General features: G+C 38.8%; 1 protein-coding gene across 4 annotated transcripts in view; it reads left to right on the top strand.

The window, feature by feature from the left end:
* The window catches only part of PIK3CB (phosphatidylinositol-4,5-bisphosphate 3-kinase catalytic subunit beta), a 225,015-nt gene that overhangs the window by 137,462 nt on the left and 67,899 nt on the right, over nucleotides 1-19,654 (top strand). For all 4 annotated transcript variants that reach the window (XM_032771148.1, XM_032771156.1, XM_032771139.2 and 1 more), the window contains 6 exons: nucleotides 2,221-2,444; nucleotides 9,499-9,678; nucleotides 10,607-10,777; nucleotides 11,727-11,816; nucleotides 17,259-17,510; nucleotides 18,409-18,505. In XM_032771148.1, the coding sequence (XP_032627039.1) occupies nucleotides 2,221-2,444; nucleotides 9,499-9,678; nucleotides 10,607-10,777; nucleotides 11,727-11,816; nucleotides 17,259-17,510; nucleotides 18,409-18,505 (1,014 nt within the window). The remainder of the gene's footprint in view (nucleotides 1-2,220; nucleotides 2,445-9,498; nucleotides 9,679-10,606; nucleotides 10,778-11,726; nucleotides 11,817-17,258; nucleotides 17,511-18,408; nucleotides 18,506-19,654) is intronic.

Below are 19,654 nucleotides of genomic sequence, written 5' to 3' on the forward strand. Positions count from 1 at the left end.
CAGACCATCTTTCCATCCTCTTCTTCTATCTTCTCCTAATTATTTGTGGGAAGGAGAACTGGTGGCTTGCAAACCTTTTCTCCTTGATGTCTTCAAGTTTTGTCTGGCCACACTGCTTTACCTACCATCTGTTGCCTTGCAAGATGGGAGGGAGCAGGGAGGTAAAGCGGTTTAATTTTGCGATCTTTTGGGGTCTGGGAGTAGGAGTGCTTTCTCATTTAGCAGTGATCTGGAGAGGCTTTTGTTCTTGCTGTTGAACTGAATCCTTATCCCAGACTGCATTAACATTTCTGCTCTCAAAACTGAATTAAAAATTGTATGGAATGCTCCACCCAGAATAGTCAGTTCACTCTTCAGCAGCTCTTCTGGTTCTGAAGGATGAACAGGAATAAAAGTAAGTTTTAACTTCACTACTAAGCAAAATAAGCATAGAATCATAGGGCTGGAAGGGACCTCGAGAGGTCATCTAGTCCAATCCCCTGCACTTATGGCAGGACTAAGTATTATCTGGACCAGGGGTGGGCAAACTCCGACTCATGGGATTGCCAGCCGTGCGGTGCCACGGGCCGCCTCCTGCTCTTGGAAGCGGCCGGCACTGTGTCCCTGCTGCCCCTGGAGGAGGGGTGACAGAGGGCTGTGTGTGCTGCCCTTGCCTGTGGGTACCTCCCTATGTGGCTCCCATTGGCCAGGAATGGGAGGCCAATGCGGAGCCTTCTGCCCCTCTCCTCCAAGGGCAACAGGAATGTGGTGCCAGCTGCTTCTGGCAGTGGCGCGGGGCCAGGGCAGGCAGGCCACCTCAGAGCCACTTCAGGTAAGCAGCAGTGAGCCAGAGCCTGAACCCCTCCTGCATCCTGCAGCCCAACTCCCTGACCTGAGCACCCTGCCTGCACCCCAACTCCCTGCTGCATGCCTCCTGCACCCCAAACCCCTCCCCTGAGCCCCCTCGTACACACCGCACCGCTTCTCTGCCCCAACCCCTTGCCCTGAGCCCCTTTCTGCACACTGTACCCTCTCCCACAGCCTACACTCCTTCCCACACCCCAGCCCTACATTCATGGCCCTGCATGCAATTTCCCCACCCAGATGTGGCAAACTTCAAAAAGTTTGCCCACTCTGATCTAGACCATTCCTGACACGTGTTTGTCTGAGCTGCTCTTAAAAATCTCCAGTGATGGAGTTTCCACAACCTCCCTAGGCAATTTATTTCAGTGCTTAACCACCCTGACAGTTGGGAAGTTTCTGTCATCTATGGATCTGAACAAAAAATCTTAGTCCTGGAGATTTGCAAAGCAACCAAATTCTCTGCTGTATGTTTAAGTACCACCGTTGCTTGTATTTGGCTTCAAGGGGAGGAATTTCAGTTTAGATTATTCATTTTCTATAGGTTTCTGAGGTAGAAAAAGCCAAGCTCTTCTATCGCCTAGAATTTTCTGTTCAGAATGTCTCTCTTTAAAATTATTTATCTAAATCCTATTAAAAATGGTAGAGTCCACAAGTAAGATCCAGGGACCGTACTCTGGCAAGAAACTGAGGAACTCTCCCCTTTTTGGTAGCTAGGCTGGAGAGCATGGTTTCTTGCCAGGATGTTGCCCCTAGAACAAATTGGGCTCTGGCTAATAGGTGACATTAAAAATTTTTCAAGCTGTGACTTGGTATAGTTTTAATAAGTCTCTTCATAATCACGTGAAAATGTTATGAGGAACACAAATGTAGTGTTTTAACTGCTTTCTTTTAGAAGTGGGGTGTGTTTTTTCTCCCCAATTTTATGCATGACTTTTTGTTCTGGGCACAAAAATTCTATAGAAAAATGCTGTTTGCAAAATATTAAGTATCTTGTAACATCTTACATAGGTTGTGGTAGTGAGTCCATGGTTAACATTGCATTGTGGTTTTCTTTTAGAGCAGGACTAAAGTTCTTCTTTGCATTACTGATTTGAATTCCAGGTCTGGTACAAAAACTGTCCTGGAGAGATTAGAATTTTCTGTGCTATTTTGGAAGTAAAAAATGTTTAGGTGAGAAAACTGAGGCTAATGGCATGTTCATTTAGCCTTAACTGGTGATTTTCTTTGTCTTTAGTAATTATGTTGATTTAAAAAAAAAAAAAAAAAGCACATAAGCAGTCTTAACTCTGTTAACAAAGGTTTTGAGGGTGAGTGGGTGGGAATAGCTATACAATATTTATGCAACTAAATATTCCTTGTTTGATTGAATCTTTTTAGGCCTCCATGAGTTTGATGCCTTACAGGACCCTGAAGTGAAAGAATTCCGTAGTAAAATGCGACGAATCAGTGAAGAGAAACTCCTGTCGCTTGTGGGCCTGTCCTGGGTTGACTGGCTAAAGCACAGCTATCCACCAGAACAAGAACCCTCAATCCCAGAAAACTTTCAAGATAAACTCTATGGTGGAAATCTTGTAGTGGCCATTCATTTTGATAAGTGCCAGGTAGAGTTACTAGATGCCAGAATAGGAGTCTTTTTTTTTTTTTTACATACATGTAGTTTTTGATTTGGGATCACAGTTCGTATGTGAACTACACTTCATGTTGGCTTTGATGTGAGACGAACGATCTGCTCTTCACTATTGAACATCTTTGGGCTTAATTTAGTAGCAATCAGGTTGTGAATTACAGTGTATAACTACCCTCGGAAAAGCATAAGGCACTAGATTTCTCTTTATTTGTCTTGTAAATAATAGTGCTCATGCACAAACAAAAAACTTTATTTAAAAAATAGTTAATGTTGGAATTTACGTGTAATCCAGCTAATCACCCAGAAAATTGCACCTCCTGTCCAGAAGGGAAAAAAGTACTAGTTTCAAGCCAGTTTTATTTTAATTCTCTTTGGATTATTGCTTTCACAAGCATGAAGAGTTACTTTTAGAGATCCAGCACAAAGAGGTCTTCTCATGCTTCCAACTGTTCTCCCTTTGCTTTTTTTTATAAACTATTTTTATTTAATTAATAAATATTAACAGGTTTACAAATCTTGCCATTTAATTATTAGAAACAAAACAATAATCATCATAACAGTGAGTTATTTAAAGAAACATACAGGAATAATCTGCCTATTTAACAGGGTGTTACCTTTTTACAGAATGAGCATAATTACATCACATATATGATGTCATTTCTATTAATTTTATAGAATTGAATAAAATCTCTGATTAAAGATTTAACAGACCAGTCATGTTTATCAAATATTAAAAAAAAATAAAAACTGGGCAATGTGCTAATTTTTGGAGGTGAATTGGACTTTTGAGTAATGAAGTACGAGGTCGCGCTGACTCCGATTCTTATTAAGTATCTAGTTGTCGCTATTTTTGCTGGTACGTAATTGTAGTTAACTTGTCATAACACAACCTCCGTATTTGTCTGCCAATTAGAATATTTTTCGCTTTTCCATGAGCATGCTTGAGTGTCGAAGTAGTACCAGAAGATAAGAGGTTCATGTTTTTTTGCGCAGCTATTAGCTGCTATGAAGTCATGTGGATTAGTAAAAAATGTCATGACTTGTGATATTGATTAAGAGTGATCCATCCTCTCATGACTAGACATAATCTATACATATATGCACAAAGTGTCATTTTTAAAGAAAATTTTGCACACTTATCATTAATGCTCTATAGTATCTTTAACATGACGAGAGATGGAGGAACACTGAACAGGACCCTATAAGATTTTTTCGTATGGTGCTACAGAGCTGAGGTCACTGGTATCTTTTTCTAGATAAAATTCTGTTTGGTAACTGCAGTAATGGTCTATCTGGTCTTTCATATTGGATTGGGGAGGGGGGCGAGGGAGGCGGTTAGGAATTTGTCGCAAGCATGGATTATAAATTAAGGTTTAGAAACATTTTGGCTGTTAACTAGGTTTTAAACCGAATTTAGCAGTGTAAACCGATTAACATAGCACCATTCCCATAAAACACTCTTACATCGATATAAAGGGCTCTTTAACGCGGTTTCTGTACTCCTCCTGAGAGAGGAGTAGCGCTGATGTATTGCCGTATGTCAGATAAGGGATAGTGTGGCTGCAAGATGAACGGTATTGGCTGCCGGCAGTATCCCACAGGGACCATTGTGACGTCTGGAAAGCATTCTGAACTTGGACTGGTCAGGGTAGCAGGAAAACCCGCTGAACTTTTGAATTTCTTTCTGTTTGCAGCTGGAGCTCTGATCAGCATGGGGGCGATCAGTCCCAAATCAAAAAGAGCTCAGCATGGACCATATGGGAGATATCTGGATCTGATGCTGTATTGGGAGACAAATCTGTTCTATCGAGCTCCGTTACAGAAGACGAATGAACAAAGCATTTGAAAAAATCTCCAACTATAATAGAAGAGGCCATAGCACTGTTCTGTTTGACAAGCATAACGGAAAGCGCAAGAATCAAATGGACGTCATGCGGGGAGAGAGGGGGTACTGAGGACTCCAGCTATCCAACAGTCCCGGCAATTCTCCGAAAAGCATGCATTAATTGCTGAGCTCCCGTGCTGAAAGGTCAAACACATTTTCCTGGGTGTCAGGGTATATGTCGTCAATTTACCCCCCCCAGCCCAAAGAAAAGTGGAAAAAAACAGTTCTTCACCTTTTTTCAGTGTCACCCTGTTGGTCTATGCATGCTGCTGGTAGACAGGCTGCGAGCGGTGAACACTGAGCATCCGCCTTCCGGGTGGCATGGTGGTAGCAATATTACGATATTTTGTCTCATCATCAGCCTGTGAGTGCTCCGGCTGCTGGGTGAGGTTGGGGGGCACTGGGTAAAAATGGGACTTGACGCTGGTCATTTCGGGCGATAGTACAGACGGGCTGGTTAAGCCGTCTTCATGCATAGCAACTGGAGGCGAAGCTCCATTAGCTCCCTCCTCTCGTGTTGAAGAAAAGATTCTGTACTGTGCCTGGAACTATCATAGCAGTGGAGCTTCCTCCCTCATTTTATCTCACTAAAAAGTCAGGTGTTTCTATGCCTGATGTTCTTATTACTTCATCACAAATAGGGGGCACTGCCGAGGTATGCCCAGGAAGGTTGCGGGAGGAGGGAAGCAACGGTGGGGTTGTTGCGGGGGCCCCCTAGAATGCATTGAGCGTCAATTAATCATTCTGCGGATCTGACAGGGAGCGGCTGTGCTTTCTGTTCTCATGATAACCGGTTCTGTAGTACAGACTGCCCCATATTTAGGCAGGACTGATTCTCTATGTTGCAGACAAAACATGAGACCTGGGGAGTCATTCCATTTTTGTCCATTGCCCCAGCCAACCTAAGTGCGAGACGAGAACCAGGAGCACCCATGACAGCAGTAGGCGGGTACAGAGCGACTGATAAGCATCATCTCATTGCCAATTTACAATGCAAGCTAGAAGTACACAATAGGGAGGTAACCATCTCTGCTACTTGCAAGGCAATGAATGCTGCTGTGTAAGCACCTGGCAGTAGGCTTGTCAGGCAGATTCAGGTTAACACATACAGTGAACAAAAGGCAAAACGTGGGCTACATGGTTGCAGTGCTATGGCATCTGCCAGGGCAATCCAGGAAAAGGGTGCGAAATGATTGTATGCGTTGCTTTTCACGAGGAGGATGGAGTGACGAACATTTACCAGAATCACTCCGACCTTGTTTTTGCGCATTGGATCTTCAAACCCATGAATTCCAATGGAACGGGGGAGACTGCAGGAACTATGGAAGCACCAACGTGCAAAGCTCGCGAAATGCGACGCTAGATCGGTACATGCACGCACATTGCAAATTAATGTGCGTTAGTGTGCACTCGACTTTATACAACTGTTTTTACAAAACCGGTTAATGTAAAATAGAATAATCCCGTACTGTAGACAAACACTTTGTTTCTAAATCATGCTATACTATTACCTGTATAAAAGTTTTTTAGAAAGCTGAGAAACATAATACCTAACTTTGAATGTAGGTCATACCCTGGGAAAGTGGGCAAGTTAAAGGTAGCTTGAGTTCTAAACAAGTTAGAAAAGTTTCTTACTGAATAGGTGAACAACTATTTGTATTCTATCTCTCCCATTTTAAAGCGTGGTTTGTGATTAGGTTAAGATCTAGAGTTTTTGAAAATGAGTGTCATTTGGTAAGGGGAAAGACTATCCCTAGTTCTATCCCAAATCCATAGAGTAGCCTTTGCTAAAGGATGCGTATAAATTTCTGGAAAGCATAATATTTTATCGATCCATGGTAGCCTAGCAGTGTTTACATTGCCACAGTTGTTCTATAACCCAGTGTTTGGCTGGGCTAGAGCTCTCCACTACCGCTTTGATTTGATTTAATAATACTACAGAATATTTGGATTAGCGAGTCTCCATTCTGTTCGAGTAGTTCTGTACAAAGTATCTGCGCTCACTTGTAGTCTTTTCTTATTCCATATTAATTCTAACAACATTCTCTGTGTTCCTGCTAGGGTTTTTTCTGGGATGATCACTAGAATGAGTTTGAAACAAGAGAGAACATTGGCAAAATATTCATTTTGACTCTGACTGTTCTGCCCAGCCAAGAAATTGCATACTTCCTCCAGCACTCCAGATCTTTTTGTTGAAGTAGTGACATTTAAATTGTAGAGCTTTTCATGATTGCATGCTTCCTCCAGCAAGCCAGATCTTTTTGTTGAAGTAGTGACATTTAAATTGTAGAGCTTTTCGTGATTTGTCTGAGATTTGAATCCCCAGGCATTTTATAGAATTTGTTTCCCATTTGTACCTAAATGTTCTCTGAAGGAATGACTTCTTAGAGTCTGGCTCCCTTTATTTTTACAGCACTAGAATGAATCAGGATGGCTGATTTTAAAAGAGAATTCTCAGAACCATTGAGTACATATGGTGCAAATTTTGACCCAATTCTTAGCTATTCATGCTCTTAAATCAACTGTTCTGATTTTAAACTTGATACTAATGAAATCTCTCTGATTGATTGAAAAGAGATTGATTGGAAACAGTAAAGAAGAACTTTGCTGATCTGGTGAAAAAGAATAATCCTGACTACATAGTTGAGGCTGGATAATCAATGACAAAACAACAATAACAACATTCTTCCAAGTCCAGCTTAATATGAATTTTCTCTCGTACCTTCCCAACAAAGGCCTGGCTCCAGAGGCTCATGCATTTGTCACTTCCAGATTAGTTTGCTGTAATTCTTTGTATCTGAAGCTGTTACAAAAACACTGTGAAAATTATAGCTAGTGCAGAATGTGGCTACTTGCCTTCTCCATGGCTTAGGCTGCTGTGAACACATCAAATTTGTTTTGTGGTCCCTTCATTGCTTCCCAGTCCATTTCTGATGCCAGTTTGGTTCCAACAGCCATTAATAGTTCTGTGGTACATTAGTGCTATATGGATGTTTCTGTTTGTGTTTTGTTAGTTTTATAAAAGCAATAATCAAAAGAGAATTAAAAAATAAAGAATGAAGAGTGGCATCTCCTTTCAACCAGAGAGAGCAAACTGAGGAATTACAAAAAGGGTTATCCCCAAAATAATTATCTAATAATCTCCAAGATTAGCTGCCTAGAATACATCAACCAACTATGACATTAATCAAACTGGCTCCTTGATCGAGAGAGAAACCACCTCTCTCACACGTTTAAATACATGTAAAGATACCCCCCGCAAATAAGAGTCTGTAATACAGTATCAGCAATTGTGGGGAGAGATCGCTTCACTCCATGGCTCCCTCACATTAGTTATGGTGAGGGTAAGGGGACAAAAGAGGCCCCTGGGGTCTGGCAACAGCTGTAGGAAGGGAGGCTGATGTGGACCATAACATTCTAAAATTGAGAAAATGTTGAATTGATTTTAACTTAAGTTTATTATGGTTATAATTTTCCATTTGAGAGGCTTGGCTTTTTACCAAGAAATCTATATATAAATAAGAGGCAAGACAAAATATTGCAAGCTAGATCACAGTACATTTGTAAATTGCTTTTGGAGTGATTACATTTTTCTAGAGTATTTTTTAAATGAAAATTCTGTGTGAGTTGTTACAAATCAACTTGTATAACATATGTTGAAAAGGGAGAGAGGGAAGTTTTCTATGGAAGAAATATTTCTCCTTTTTGAGACTCTTTAATTTCACCATAACTTGTCTCTGTGGTAGTCTCAAAGAAACTAATTTAGATACAGTAACTACATAACTTTAGCTTTTAGAACAAAAAATAGTTTAGAACAGCATGGGGAATATGCATATAATCTCTGAAATCAATCTAAAATGTTTCACTGAAAAATTCAGGTTCTTCCAATATTCTTTACATAATCTCATCAGGTATCTGCCACTTCGCCCCAAAAAAATAAAATATATTTTTTTGAAATATAATTCTGCTAGCATAGCCTAATTTTTTAACTGCCTGCCTGTTTTTTTATTTTTCTGTGCAAGATTTTACTTACAGGAAAATTTGATAAATATCTCTGTGTTATGTTGCTTTGCCCACTTGTTGCATCTTGTATTTAGGCGATAATCCTGAAACTGACTTCATGGGTAGCTTGTGCAGAGGCAGTTACATGTTTGAGTCCTTTGGTCCCAATCCTGCAAAGACCTATGTACATGCTTAACTTTATTCACTGTGACCAGTTCCATTAAGAACATGCAGTGTTGGGTCTTAGATTATAATCTTTTTGGGCGGGGTCTGTCACTTCCTATTTGTCTTGACCTGGTTGAACCCACTAGGCACTGCTGCATGACAAATAATGATAATCAATAGTTATATACCGGCAAGTAATTTTTATGATTTAAAGCATTCAAACTCACAAGCTTAAAACCGATAGATATTACAAATATAGACTTTGTTTTATGTTTTCCTTATTTGAGCTTGCCTGCAAGTCAAGGGCTCCCAGAAACATTGTTCTCATATTATCGATCCCTTTGTGGTAAAAATTTAAAAATAAAAATCATAAATAGAAAACAATAAAATGTGGATTGTGTATTCAGTTTTGGTAGACTAATATTTCTACTTAAGCTTTCGTGCTCTTGAAAGTTGTCTTGATAGCTAGGATTAGGAGATAACTGTCTCATAGCATCTAGGAGGGTTACTGTTTCATTCACAATAGTTGAATACAGATTAACCATAGTTGCCTTAATGATAATATTAAACATAGATTTTCATAATTTTTTTCATTTTTTGTGGAAAGTGCAAATATGAAACTTAGATACATGCCAAATGAAGTTATCTGTATATCTGAAGTAACCTTTCCTTGAGAGAAATGAAATAACTTAAAATAGTAATAATAAAACCTATACACAAGCCTTGTATCAGGTTATGAATCCAACTATGACAGATACTTTTGCAACATTTATCAATACAACTAATACCCACTCCACTTGAAATATATTGAGCAAAATTGTCAAAAGCACGGAAGTGATTTAGGCTCCTAATTCACTTAGATGCTTCTGAAAACTATCACTTATGTACAGCCTGGTATGAAACTTTATATTTTTCCTTTTAATACATTTTTCTGAAAAGTTGAGTGTTAAATAGTCTTTCTTTTTTATGTTGTTAGGATGTATTTAGTTTTCAAGTGTCTCCTAACATAAATCCTGTCAAGTTGAATGAATTGGCAATCCGAAAACGTTTGACTATCCATGGAAAGGAAGACGAAGTTGATCCTTCTGACTATGTGTTGCAAATTAGTGGAAGACTGGAATATATTTTTGGTGACCACCCATTAATTCAGTTCCAGGTATTGAAATTTTTTTAATTCTAAATTTAAGACAAAAGTGAGTTTTGCCTGGAAACAAGGAAAATTAATTCACAATTATGCTGGAATAACTTCTGGTTGAGGAATTAATTCTTTTGGAACAGCTGGGTTATTTATTTTAGAAGTGTTGTTGAAACAATAATTTATTTTTGTGGTCAAAGAAAATTTCACAAGGATTATCATGCTGAGAAGTAGAATGTATTTCCCACACAAAGATATTTTATCTTGCTTATTAGAGCCGATTTAGCATTATATCATGATTCAGAAAATAAGGACAACATTAGAATATTAAAAATAAGGCTGACTGCTTTTTTTTTTTTTTCCTCTCTCCATAATCACACTAGTTCAGATTGAATTGTTGTCATGAGCTTAGACAATTTTTTGGTCAGTTTGTCTCAACTTTAAATTTTAGACATAATTAGCCAAATTTTCAGCTGGTGTTAGTCAGTAAAGCTCCACTGACTTTAGTGGAACTATCCAAGTTCACATCAGCTGAGAATCTGGCCCATTATTTTAAATATATATAACTATAAAATCAGTTTTATTTGGTTATTTTGTTCCTCAGGTGACAGTACCTCTCAAATTTATAATAATAATTCATGCCAAAGGCTCTTTTTCTTCCTGTAAAACAATAGTGTATCTGCACTGCTGCTGTTTCATTACATACACTTCAAGTGCATTCTCTGTGACTCTCATGGTAATTAGAGAAGTTTCACATTAGTGCTTAAACTAATACTCTTTTTCTATGAAGTTTTTCCTTTCAAATGCAATAATTTTCAGGAGTTAATTGCTCCAAATTTGGGTCTGACATAGCTTGTGACATCACATAGTATTTAGAAATCACAGAGATGTCAGGTTTATCAGAAGAGGAAGTATCAGCTTGTAACAACTATTTTCTGTCTGGCTTCAGTATATCCATAAGTGTGTGATGAACAGGATTCTTCCTCACCTGACACTGGTTGAGTGTTGCAGCATAAAGAAAATGTGTGAACAGGAAATGATTGCCATAGAAGGTGCCATAAACCGAAAATCATCCAATCTTCCTCTTCCTCTGCCACCAAAAAAAACACGAACAGTTACTGTAAGTTGATAAGGAGAACATTTACTGACAAAAATAACTTAAGACACACCACTGATGACTTTTTTCTTTATGTATGTTTTTCCTCTCATACTTCTTTCCCAAGAGTCTCCTATTGTTCAAGATATTACATCAAGGATAAGAGGCCTTGTAGCCTTTACCCTGTCCTTTCCATTTTGATTCTTTTACCCTTTTCCAAATTAATGTCTCTTTTCCACTACTACTGTCACTACTTTTTACTACAAGCCAGAAGAGCAGGTGATTACCTGTAACTAACCAGGGGAGAAGTTACAAGAGGGAACGACTGAGTCCACAGCTTCAACTGCATGCCTGCTCTTCATCAGCTGCAGTCTTGCCTCTGCTTCTTAATGCAGATTTGCTGCACAGTGCTGCCACTTCAGTAAACTCTGAAATATTTTTACTAATTCTTAATATCATGTCTAACAATTGGATTTTTTTTTTAAATGCTATCAGTCTATGTTAATTAAACTGCTATCCTCAGAATGTGATTGCAATTTATATATGTGTAAATCCTGGGAACAAGGAGAGACTTTGTTCAGTGATACAGTAGTTAATTACTGCAAAGTTCTGTGTTTTTGTTTTTAAACAGCTTGTATGTATGTGAGGTGAATAGGTTTGAAACTTAAAGGAGGTAACATTTATTATTCTTATTTGTCAGCCATCACAGCAGGCATATTTTAGTCCCAAGATGTGGTTTACATGGGTTATTTCCTCTCCTGCTCCCTCAGCACATCTGAAATGGTCTTGTGGCTATGATAGCTGAATTTTCATTCATTCATTCATTTTTTTAAATTCTTATTAATTAGTTTAAATATTTAATCATGCATTTTTAGCTTTATACATGAATATTGCAAAAATATTTAACACGTAAAATACTAGATCACTAAATTGTATTTAAAAAAAGACTTCCACATTTCTGTTTTACTTGCAGCAGCTGACTCAGAGTGTGTGGGATATTAGCAACCCTTTCAAGATTATGCTGTTAAAGGGTAATAAGTTGAACACAGAAGAAACTGCCAAAGTAAGTAATGTAGAGCCTAGTATCTGGAGATGTTCTTCTGACTGATCATTTTAATTTGCAAACTGTTTAGTAAATGTCAGCTCATAAAAGCTCCAGTTCAGCAAGGGCTTTAAGAATATGCACATGAATAGTCCGAGTTGCACTACCCACCTGCCTAAAGTAAGAGACATGCTTTAGTGCCGGGTCTAATTTGTCCCTGATTTCAGCAATTTTTTTTCTAATGTTTGGTGTGATCGTGACACACAAGGTATGCATTCAGATCAAGCTATTGTGATATAGACATGTATGCCTTATACACGAGCGCAGATTAAATATGAATGCACTTCTGATTCAACACTAGATATATAGTGTTTTATGTAGCTCTGATTAAACTGTATCTTGTATGAAAGCTAAGGGTCTAGATCACATACTGCTGTGTAATCTATCCTGTTTTTAATATTCTAAACATGCTGAACATAGCAAAAATTGCAACAGCAGTTCCAGTAAAACTGTAGATGGCTACATCACAGACCACAAGTTAACAAATGGGAATTTATTGCATAGTCCCACACAATTACATAAAGACCTTACAAACTCTTTGCCTCTGAAATAGAACAGCATGAATTTTCCTAATTTATTTGGATGACAATTAAATAAAGAATAATCATACTGAGGCCTGGTCTACACTGTAGAGTTAGGTTAATGTAAGCTGCCTTAAGTATCTGAGCAGCTTACTTGTACAATGAATATCAATAGTAAATTCCCTTGTCAACATCATGCAGTCTCTGGCTCTTCTTCCATTTTAAGTTTAAATATAGATTTATTTATTTTTTTAGAGCCAAACATAAAGGAAATTTTCTATCCAAAGCAAGATAGTTTCTGTTAAAAACTAATTCACAACTACTGACTGTCCAACTTCTCAAACTTATTTTAGTTTCATTCATGTACTTAGATACACACGATAGTGCCTCATAAAGTATCATAGACCTCATACTTGGCTGAAAACTTCAGAAAACCGCTTTCTACATTTTAATTATGGAGCTTTAAGCAAAACCAACTTCTCATCTCTTCATTCTTAAAATGAGTCATTAGTAAATCTCAAAAGATTTGATGATATGGTGCTAATAAAACCCTCAAAGCTTCTATGCTTATCTGAACCTTTGGGGCTTGGACTGGGAACCTTCAGAGGTAAGGATCTATTTTGAAATTTCTGGCATTTCTTCATTTTGGCATGAACACAAATACTATGACAACAGCTTCGAAGTTGCCTTGAAATAGATCCATATTCCTGGTTCTTTGCTTCTAATGAATGACTGAAATATACTCTTGAAATTTTGAAATATACTCTTGAAATTTTGATCTTTTTGTTACAACGGAATGCTCCCTGAACTTTCTGATAATTCCACAGTGATCCTACATCATTTCTTATCAGACATGGAGGAGGAAGAGCTTGCTAGTGTTACTGTTCCACTAGCTCAGCTGTTGCTGATTCATGCATGTATGCACAGTATTTTATTACATTGTTTTTTCATGACCTAGTTTACTGCAAAGTTTAGATTAAATTATTCTGAACATGCTAAAAATACATTTGACTCATGGCGAGCAGGCTGAACAGAAGTCTAGATTTTAAAAATAGAAAAAATCTGACTTCTCTAATTTTGGATTATTTGTTTTTTCACAACTTTGATATAACAAATTGTGACAGGCTCTTCCGCAAATACAGAATTGGGGTACAATTCTATATCTTCAGTTTAAATGCTAGAAAATAAAGAAGACACAGGTATAATTTCTATTGACCAAATGTCAATATCTTCTTCCTCTTATAGGCTGTAACCTCTGTTTGATTTTTCCACGGTTTTAAAATTTCAATTTTGTCTTTGAAGTTCCGGTTCTTTAATTAGATTAGGCTGGATTTGCACTGAGATTTTGACACTAGTTTCACGACCCCACTCTATTCTATAGATTCTTATACAACTCTTATCACTGTAGAATCTGAATGCTTTCCAATAGTGCACTATCATCTGTCATATGTGGTTTGTTCTCTTTCTCCCTAGAGTAGAGGTGGGCAAACTACGGCCCGTGGGCTGGATCCGACCCCTCAAGGCTTTGGATCCGGCCTGCGGGATTGCCACCTCCATAGCACCATGGGCCCCGTGCCGCTCCAGGAAGCGGCGGACTCCATGTCCCTGCGGCCCCTGCAGGAGGGGTTGCAGAGGGCTCTGCGCAATGCTCTTGCCTGTGGGTATCTCCCCCAAAGCTCACATTGGCTGGGAACGGGGAACTGTGGCCAGTGGGAGCTTCGGGGGTGGTACTCACAGGCAAGAGCAGCACATGGAGCCCTCTGCCCCCCATCTTCCAGGGACTTCAGGGGCGTGGTGCTGGCCGCTTCCGGGAGCGGCACAGGGCCACCCCAGAGCTGCTCCAGGTAAGTGGCGCCGGGCCAGAGCCCAAACCCCTCCTGTTCCCCACCTCCCTGCCCTGAGCCCCTTGCTGCACCTCTCCTGCACCCTGAACCCCTGCCACACCTCACACCCCTGCTGCCCCCCAACCTACTGCCCTGAGGCTCCTGCTGCACCCCACACCCCTCCCATACTCTGCCCCCTCCCTTGAGCCCCCTTATGTACCCGACACCCCTCCTCTGCCCCAACCCCTTTCCCTGAACCCCTTCCTGCACACCATACCACCTCTGACACTCTGCACTCCCTCCCGCACCCCAACCCCCTGCCAGAGCCCTACATGCAATTTCCTCACCCAGATGTGGCCCTCGGGTCAAAAAGTTTGGCCACCCCTACCTTAAAAGGAAAATTGTGTGTGCTGTTCAGGGTTTTGGTTTTGGTAAGGTTTTGTTTGAGGTTTTATTTTCCTATGTCTTGAGAGAAAGTGAGATTGAAGGCTTGCAATTGGAACGGAAGGTGATGTGGGTTGTAAAGGTCCTTAATTAATGTGGGAGTTCATTCCACAGTTTCCAATGAGCCCCTGAGAAAGCAGTCTCCTACACAGTTGAACTGTGCCTTTATAGTACAAAGTTCCATAGTGGCTGAGGAGCTGGCTTATTGACCATGGTTCTCATCTCAGAGCTTTAGGTGATCTTTTAGGTACACAAGCCCAAGCTATTGAGCACCTGGAAGATAAAGCCGGAACTCTACTCAGCAATGAGAGCCCCATGACTTGAGGTCCGTAAGCCCAAGTCAGCTGGCCCAGGCCAGATACAGGTTTTTCTTTTCTGTGTAGACATACCCCGAGAGAGGAACAGGGACTTAATCATGAGCCTCTGCCACAACAATAATAGTCTGTAAAGCAGACTCATTTATCCCTCTCTTTAAGAGGTCTCAGTGCCACTATATGGGACAGAACACCACACCCAAAAGGTGTGTGGGTTACATACTTTCCCTAGCTGAGGAAACGCAGCCCGGGCTTCAGAGACTTCCCAGTTGAAATCCCGGATGAGTCCCCACTTGTAACGCTGACAGACCCCGGTCGTTGGTGGGGGACCTCTGGAGCTTAGTGCATAAGACTCTTCAGCATGAGCTAAAAGCCAATTGGCTGTTAGCAAAGGCTGTAGAGCAGACTCGCTTTCTCTCTCTTTAAGTAGTCTTGGTGCCACTAGATGGGACAAAACATCACACCCAGAAGGTGCGTGGGTTACACCATCTCAATACAAATTCCTCTAGCCCCTGCCATGTGTCTGAGTTGGGACAGTGGAGTTCTGTGGCTGATCATATTGAATGTTTACCTGGTATTTGTTTTCCTGATTAGAAGTAAAGAATTACCAGAAATCTCACCAGGCAGCTCTAAGATTTCCTTTTCAGTGCTGTAGATCTAAGTAGGTGAAATAAAGAACCAGTCTGAACTCTGAGGCCTGATCTACCCTTAAAATGTAGGTTGCCATGACCTCAGTGTAGACGTAGGTATATTGACAGAAGAACATTTCTGTCGACCTAGCTACTAGCACTGAGGGAGGTGATGTTCCTATAGCAACAGAAAACCTTGTTCTGTTGGTTTAGGCTGCATCTATGCTACTGGGTTATGCCAGCATAGCTATGGTGCCCTAGCTATGCCACTATAGTCCCTGTAGACATGGTCTTACCAAAAGTCTAAAGAAAATGTTTATAAGTTCAAGAAAATTAGATTAACTTAAGTTTCATTTAAAAATTCTGTTTCTGTTTACATGCAATTGCTGCAGAGGAAGTGGCATAATACTGTGGGAGAGACTGTTATCCTGGTATTTCTTTCTGGGCTGGAAATAACGAATTGTCAGAAATCTCACCAGGGAGCCTTTAAGATTTCCTTCACAGTTTTACAGACCTGAATAATTTGGATAAGCATCTGAACTTTTTGAAGTTCACCCAAGTCATCACTACCCTTACCATGCATTTAATTCTGTCCAGAACTGAATTGTAAATCCACATATATATTTTTGCTTTTTTCTAATGGATTTTCAAGGCAACAGTTTCAATGGGAATCTATAAGATTTTTAAAATAAAAAGGGGGAAAACACCCTACCATGAGTTTACTTTTTTGTATCCAGATTTTGTAGTTGTTTTGCTTTAGCATGTGGGCTTTGTGTAGAAGAAAAGGCTTACCTTGAATTCAAGTAGAAAATAGAAAACAAGGGTAGTATTTTGGACCCGATGCCTTTCCAGTAAATATTTAAAAGGGAAGAAGTGAAGTCAATCCTCTTGCCTCTTTGTAGGCTCAAAAAAGAAGCAGCTATAAAATACTGTCAGCACTTTTCTTCACATAGTTAAATACATATAACTTTATCACTACACGTTCAGTTTAATACTTATTCTGCCAACATGAGTTATGTGCGAGCACCAACAGTAATAGACACCAAAAGTGAAGTAATTTTTTTCAAGATTTGATTTAGTTTCCTGTACAGTGTATGCTTTTAGGTTAATAAATACTCTGTGTTTTTAATAGACCTGGCCAGGATATGGAAATCACTTCCTGCAAAAAAAAATCTGGTGGTTTTTGAAATAAAAATGTAATTCTAAATCAGGACAAAACATCAAAATGCAAAATTTCTCATGGGTATGGTTTTTGGCTTCCCAGTTGTCTGCTTAGAAGGCCTGTTTCACTTTTGAAATTGATAAGAGCCTGACAGCGAGACAGAGAGCCCTAGTGCTCAGCCTCCCTTCCCCTCCCCTATCTCCAGGACTGGAGAAGCTGTGATGCAAAGAGCGCTGGTGCTTGGCCTCAGCAGCCCTCTGGGAAAGCTTTTTTCAGTTTCAAATGAAATGACAAGAGCCTTCTAGGAGAACAACATTGGAGCTGTCAATTTGATTTTCCTGACATAAAGGAAATTTTCCCATGGAAATGTTTGATTTTATGAAAAGGGCTTTTTTTCATCAGAGAATCATTTCAAAGAAAAACTTTTTCAACCAGGTCTTATGTTTTTAAGTAGTAATCTTGGCTTCTTGGAATGTTTTTGGATACTTTTCTGTCTCACCTCTATTACAGGTTCATGTCAGGGCTGGTCTTTTCCACGGAACTGAACTCCTTTGTAAGCCAATTGTAAGTGCAGAAATATCTGGGAGAAGTGAACATGTTTGGAATGAAACATTGGAATTTGAAATCAATGTCTGTGACTTGCCAAGAATGGCTAGGCTGTGCTTTGCAGTTTATGCTGTGATGGATAAAATGAAAACTAAAAAGTCAACCAAGACCATTAATCCTTCGAAATATCAGACCATCAGGAAAGCTGGAAAAGTGGTAATGTTTTTATTTGTTTTCCCGTAATGTACCTCTTAATGTACTGAGCTGTGTATTTGTAGGCATTTTATTTTCTCACCTTGGAAATTTGAAACACAAATGAAAAAAATGGATGACCTTAATTGAGGTAGTGCTCAGTTAAAAAAGCAACTTATTTATGAACTGTCTAGTCTCAGGGAGCTTATTTAAACAAAAAAGGATAATTTTCCCTCCTTTTGTTAATTATTAGTGTTCATTTTTCTTTATCCTTTTTATTCTAGCAAATTTTTTTTTTAAATAAAGGGGTATTGTGAAAATCACATTTTAAAGTCTTCATGTGTATTAATGGCATCTTATATTAAAAGTAATTTTTTTAAAAAAAAACTAATTTATTTCACATCATTTTTGTTTACTTTTTGTATTTTACTATTGAATTTTTGGTATCCATGTACTCAGACCAAGGTTGTGTACATTCCGCAACACACGGGAATATTCTTATTGGGTTTTGTAAAAGCTTTTGGCCCTCCCCACTCACAGAAGAAGGCCATAAACTTAAAGTAGTTGGCAATGTCTCTTTTTAAGTGAGCTGAAGCTTTAAAAATTATTAGTATTTGTTAAATTGTATTCACCTCTTTTGAGCTCTGAACAGGATAGGTTTTTTGTTTTGTTTTGTTTTTTTTATTCCTAGACCCGATCCAGAAAATCACATCTTTAACTTTCATTATTGAACTAAAGACAATGGGACTTAGGTACATGCTGAAAGCTGAGCATGTGCTGAATTGCTTTCCTGAATCAGAGTCTTAGTCTAGAACAATTTTTTTTTTACTCTTTATTTTTCTAGTTTTATGTCATTTACCATTGTAAAGTTTCAGATTTATTGTTAGGTTCCATTTAAACAATAAAGTCTTTCCTTCAACAGCACTATCCTGTAGCCTGGGTAAATACCATGGTATTTGATTTTAAAGGACAGTTGAAGAGTGGAGACCTCTTACTGCACAGTTGGACATCATTTCCTGGTAAGGTTTGATTTTGTAATCCTGGGATTTGCTGTATACTCATACTCAAGAGACTAAAGAACAACATTAATTTAGGATAATGGAATATTAATTGTTTTTGGCTGCCATTATCACTGTTCCAAATAGGGAAAGAGAGAGCTAACATTATTATTGCATAAAATATGTCTATGTCCCCTCAGTAGTTAGCTCTGTTTTTCTTCTGATATTCTATGCAGTCTCCTTAGTCTGGTGTTTGTTAAACTTCAGTCCTTCTCTCAAAAAATACCAAATATCTTGGGGATGTTTCTTGTTTAGTTTGGAAATCCATTATATCCTTGAAGTGTTATCCATTAGTGAATAAGGACACTTTAAAAATGTCAATGACTATTATTTCTGGCAATTTATAATGTTTGCCATCTTTAAGATGCCATTATATTTTCATTACTTCTGTTGGTTCAGATTCCTATGCCATAAAAAGCAGATGATTGTTTTCATTAGAATGAAGAGTGGCATCTAGATTTCATATTGTTTTATAAGCAACCTGTATATTTAAGTGAAGGAAACGTTATTATAATAAATTTCAATCCATGTGGTTTTTATTGACTGAAAGTTAACTGCATTGTCATGTCATATATATTACAGAGAATCTGTTTCGGCAAATTAGAGAGCTTTAATATACGTTAATTTTGATTTATACTTTTTTTCTTTAAATAAAGAACAGCTTTTAAATATTTATTTTAAAAATCGTGCTAAAGATATTCATTCTGGATTAGATCCGCAGCTGGTAAACCTGCTTGGCCTGATTGAGGATAAGTGGCGCTATGCCAGTTTATAGCTGCTGAGGATTTGGCTGTCTATTTTGTTTAATTCAGTAACCTTTTCTGTGGAAAATGGGAATTATAATGTGGTGGTTTATGCTGAATATGCAAAGTGCATAGAATAGCCTCTGTCAGTAAATCCCAACTACTTGTAACTGCCTCTGAAGTTTTGGGGAGCCTTTTTATTCCAAGGATCTGTGTTTATAAGAAGCTAATTAAACCTCACAACCCACCTGTGAGGTAGGTAACTATTATGCCTGTCATAAACAGATAGTTAAGGATTAATGTCTCTTTTACCTGTAAGGGGTTAACAAACAGTGAACCTGGAACACCTGACCAGAGGACCAATCAG

This window comes from Chelonoidis abingdonii, chromosome 8, assembly GCF_003597395.2.
Source record: "Chelonoidis abingdonii isolate Lonesome George chromosome 8, CheloAbing_2.0, whole genome shotgun sequence".
NCBI classification, from domain to species: Eukaryota; Metazoa; Chordata; order Testudines; family Testudinidae; genus Chelonoidis; species Chelonoidis abingdonii.